Source organism: Lottia gigantea, assembly GCF_000327385.1.
Source record: "Lottia gigantea unplaced genomic scaffold LOTGIsca_68, whole genome shotgun sequence".
In the NCBI taxonomy this organism is placed as follows: domain Eukaryota; kingdom Metazoa; phylum Mollusca; class Gastropoda; family Lottiidae; genus Lottia; species Lottia gigantea.
In genome coordinates this window covers 951,473-956,818 of record NW_008710315.1, presented here as the reverse complement: position 1 = coordinate 956,818, position 5,346 = coordinate 951,473, and the positions used below count along the sequence as shown (strand labels likewise).

Below are 5,346 nucleotides of genomic sequence, written 5' to 3'. Positions count from 1 at the left end.
AATTTTCCAGATTCTACAGGGATTCTGTTGTAACTTTCTGACACCAGTTAAGTTCACTGATGAATATATACTCATATTGACCATTCTTGAGAACTTAAATTTTATGTTCATTCTAAGACATAGTATCATTTTAAACTTAAATTTGGGAAGTTTTCCATTGAAATATCTTGTCGGATGTGTGTTCTATCTTCAAACCTTTCTCTAACAGTTTTAAGAATTATCCTTGTTTTTAGTATTATTTCAGTGTTGCCACAAATTGAGATAGCGTTTTTATAAGATTCATGAGATTGTTTCCATGAAAACGTTACAAATGACAGCGTGACATCAATATTATATTCAGGGAAGAATGTTATTTTAAAAGCTACATCTCGTTCTTAAATTGTTTACAAACTGTAAGCTTATGTATAATTGATATGATTTTCATATTAAAAAGAGACACTGATAGCTAAAATATCAGCTAGTAAAGTAATTATTTAGACATTTATCAAATTGTGATTTGTGTGCTACGATATTGTATTTTTTTTATCACTATTGGAATTCTTAGACCTTGAAGATAGGTTCCCTTATTTTTTAGTGTCAAATTAAGCAAACTATTTGATTAATTGGTGTTTGTAATTAATTATCATGTATTCTTAATCATATAATTATGTTCTTATTGAACATAATAAGTTTTGACCAATCATAAATGTCCTTGTATATACAGTTTTGATAAACAAAAAAAAAAGACTTTTTGACCTTTCTTGACCGGTCACTCATTGGAATTATCTTCTAATTTAGCTAATTAGGAATTAATTATGGACTTTTTGCAAGTCATTAGAACACCTCTACTTTCTATTCATAGAAGTATTAGAATTTCATTTTCATAAATGAAAATAAGGGAACCCATCTTTAATATATTATTTCAATGGGAAATCAAAATTAGGCTTCTATGCTAGCTACGAATATTTTTGGATGTTTCGGACAAGAAAACCTCATGAATCATGGCTTGGTATTAGAAGTGCCAATTTAAAAATAAAAACATCAGATATAGGTGTAGATAGGTATCAATTGTATTGTTATTATTATTAGACCTACTAACATAGTTCTAGATATATTACTGTTACTGTACTTACATAGATCTGATCTCATCATCACCTCTACTAGTACCAGTACATACACCTATATATATATTACATATTATCTTTATGACTCAATATCTTCTAATACATACTGGTACAGGCTTAGATATTCTCACCTTCTTATACAAACTTAGATACCAGATATTGTTAATCTTGTACAAAATCTGTGATATCATTTATTTTACATTAGATTCAAACTTCTGAAAACCTTAAAGTAGCTTTTGATATATGAACAAAACTTTGATGTTACTAGACAAGTCTCAATGAAAACACTGGCCTAGGTCACAGAGCAATAGATAAGCTTATTAATTCTGTGAAAATTAGTTAGTCATTACAATTATGTGCAATAGGTGTATTCATGTTATCTATTGCTCTGCTTGTTGGCACGGGCCACCTATGGTACTAGACTTGCATTTTGATGAGTGAATAGGTTTCCCAATCGTAAATAAGTCGGCCATTCTCTCTACGCCTGACAATAACCTCGTATGCATCTGGCAGATTTATCGGACTACTTTCAAATATTAGGTCATGTGACAATAGCTTAATTTGTCTCCATTGTTGACATCTGATTAGTCTCTGACACCCAGACTTCAGTCTACGACGAGGATGGTCTTCAAGGGAGATAACTAGCTTCTAACGAGCTACCTATATTTTCTAACGCAGATGTAATTTCTGCCTAACAATTAAAGATTTTCTTCCAACTGCATACAAGGTTATTGTCAGACAATGGCCGATGAGATACAAATCATTAGGATTAGACCTAAGTGGACTAGTGTTAGATCTTTGTCTTGACTAATGAGCTCAATTGCACACTGCACGATGTTCCCTGTTTCAGTTTAACCCATGTAGGGTGTATAACGTTATTTCATTTCACTCAGTAATGGTACAGTGGTCATGACTTATTCTGTGCTAGTAGTCATTTCAAGGTGACGTATTTTCAATCTAAATTATTCCTACCCCTGAATTAAAACAAGACCACCAGATGGATAAAAAATGATCAGAAATCAATGGAGATTATTTTATCACAATGATTAGAGGACAGCAGATGTACCAACTTTAACTTTATAAATTGATTAAAATAACCTTTTGACCTAATCTGATGACATCTACTTTAAATAACCAATCAAATTCCTTCAAACTCTTACACAACGATAATGCTTGGTAAAAGCAGGTTAGGTCAAAATAATGTTCAAGAGTCCTGTCTTTAGACCCTACTCTGAAGTGGCTATATACCGGTACATAAAACAAAAACTTATAAAAAAAACGAGACAAAATGAAAATTGGGTCTAATATTAATAAGACTAACCCATGTCTAATCAAGATATTTCTAAAAAAAAGTTTGGATACAATAGACAAGAAAATTTTTGCAGCTAATGAAGTAAGACATAACCACATGAATATCATAAACTAGTTAAAAGTTAGATTAGTTCAATGAGTGATTGGTATAATGATAAAAGTATTTTGTTACTTGTAAAGATGGTACAGTACCACCTGTACACTATACTCAACCTGATAGTACTTAACATACTTTATTAGTACCACTAATAGTTACCATATTTACTAGTCATACTACCTGTTGATATTAGTACTTCAACTTCAAGATTAAAGATGGAACTTTATCTGTCTGAGTTTAATAAAGCTATGTCAGCTCCATTTTGTACTAATGAAATATATTTTGAAAAAATTGAAAATCTGGTTTGATCTTTGACTAAAATGAATTCAATAAAAAATATTTTCACTGTTAAAATAGTGCTCAATTGTAGAGTGATGTAGTAATATTAAAACAGAACCTGAAACATGTTACTCAGAGTTTCAGTCCATATTCAAACCATTTGGAAGGTATATCTGTACAGTTTGAGCTTGGTTTGCATGTAAGCTTAGTTATCTAAAAAGTTTAATGTCATGCATCTTTCAATGATCATCCTTTTAAAGGGATTGTAAAGAGTTTTTCTAGCCTTAATATGTGTATCAGGGACACCTTTGACTTCTATTTGTGACATTCCAATTCTATGTCTGATGCATGTGGTTCCTGCAATTCCAGAAAGAGTTAACCAAAAAAGGCGCAGCTCCTGTAAGAGAAAGGTGAAGCAAAATGTGAATGAGTCGGAAATTTCTAGTTAGAAATGCCGCCATCTTGCAAGGGGAGATAACATATATTATTACGCTATTGTGGTCTGTTGGTAGGTTGGTTACGACAGGAGCTTGCAGGAGCTGTCTCATTCTGGTTAATTCTTTCTGGAATTGCAGGAACCACAGGCATCGGACGAGGAATTGGAAGTGTACAGAATTCAAAGATAGACATAATATCATGCAATGCTCGACTGAATTGTCCAATATGGTCAGTTACAGTGACATGAGAATAGTGCTCTCAAAAAGGCACTGGCCTAGTTAGAAACAAAAACAACTTGGGCTTTGAGATGATTGGTGTAAGAATAGTATATATCTGAATATGAGCCTTAGATTTGCAGATGTTGATTGATAATCTGACAGGAAGTGATGTCATGAAATAAGCTATCTAGATATATAGTGGATGTAGAGAAATATAGATTATTGAAACACCTGTTGATATCATCTATGATAACAGTAGATCATATTTACAGTCAGTTTAAATAGATATACAAGCTTAGTGTATCCCTATTTATATACTATACTTATCTACTTGAACTTAAAGTAACCAACCCATCAAATAAAATAATATTTGTCATCTACTTGACTTTGAGTTATTGTCTCAATTGCACCACAGTGCAGAAAAGTAGGATGTAAAACTCCATTCATTTCATTTCACCTGCACTTACACCACAGGCATTGGCTAAATAAGGGGTACATTAGCTTACAGCTCTTAGTTAAACAATAAACTGTTTTCCTATGGCGGTTATGGTCGTATATCAGGACAAAGGTTGGTTCTAAAATTGAATAAATGCGCAATATTTACGTTTTCAAGACATTCAAATTTTGATAAAAAGACTATAGTATGAATTTAAGTAGGGCCTATTTCTTTACGTCTCAACGTTTGGGACTACTGACATGATTGTTTACCGTCTATTTGATACAATGATGTCAATGAATAATGAAGTCATTGGTTAAAATAACTTTGCCTAATGTTTTGGTGATGATGCAAATTATGGTGATATAGACGCCACACGAATTTGTATTAGTACATTGGACAAAACAATAGCTAATGTAAATATATTCATATATTTTCTTTTATGAATGGAATGATGTTCATAGGTAAATTTTGCTAAAAATTGATGTCTTCAGGGCATTTTGTAGGAATTCCCATGAATTTTTCACAAATTAAACTAAAATATTTGAAAACAAATCTGAATTTACTCCTTCTAATCTCTGGCCGGAGTAAATCACCTCTGTAATCAAGTCAATGTTTAATCATTTTTGTACAATCTATATCTTCAGGTTAATGAAACATGGCGGAGGAAGTGATAGTCGTAGCGAAATATGATTATAAAGCTGAAAATACTCAGGAATTGAATATCAAAAGAAATGAGCGATTGACGTTGTTGGATGATAGCAAGGATTGGTGGAAAGTTCAAAATACTGGGAACAAATCAGGATATGTGCCCTCAAATTATGTTAAACGTGTCAAACCCAAAGTAGGGTTGTTAACATCCTTAAAACATTCTATCGGAAGGAGTAAGAAGGATCAGCGTGAACGAGGAGCCGTGACGTGTGCATCGCCATCATTGCGAAATGGAGATGCGCACAGAAATCAATCACACCGCACACCACCACAAAATAATGCCACTGCACAAGTTATATACGAACCAGCTACAGTCAAGTACATGTACACTGCACAACGTACGGACGAAATGTCCTTGATGAAGGGCGAAACTATCGTTGTGGTTGAAAAATCAAGCGATGGTTGGTGGAAGGGACAAAAAGACGATGGAACAGTTGGGTGGTTTCCGTCAAATTATGTGGACATCAATACCAATGGAAACGAAGAAGCTGACAATGTACAGTATTGGACGGCAGCTGGTGCAGAAACTTTAAGTCAAGAATCGTTAGACATAGTCATTACTCTTTACCCTTTTAAATGTTCAAATAAGGAGGAATTAAGTTTTGAAAAGGGTGAAAGGTTAGAAATTGTGGACAAACCCGTGGAAGACCCCGAGTGGTGGCGTGCACGGAACAGTCGTGGTGAAATCGGACTCGTGCCACGGAGTTACGTTCAAATTCTAGATGACAATGTCAATGCTGCTGGTAGTGAAAG

At 33.5% G+C, this 5,346-nt stretch overlaps 1 protein-coding gene across 1 annotated transcript; it reads left to right on the top strand.

Annotated features, from left to right (window-relative positions):
* Positions 1–4,540: 4,540 nt before the first annotated feature.
* Positions 4,541–5,050, top strand: LOTGIDRAFT_130110 (hypothetical protein; the record flags this gene model as incomplete). Its single annotated transcript, XM_009065171.1, has 1 exon — positions 4,541–5,050. A coding segment is annotated over one exon (510 nt), but the record flags the coding sequence as incomplete, so codon positions are not given.
* Between the last annotated feature and the right edge of the window lie 296 nt (positions 5,051–5,346).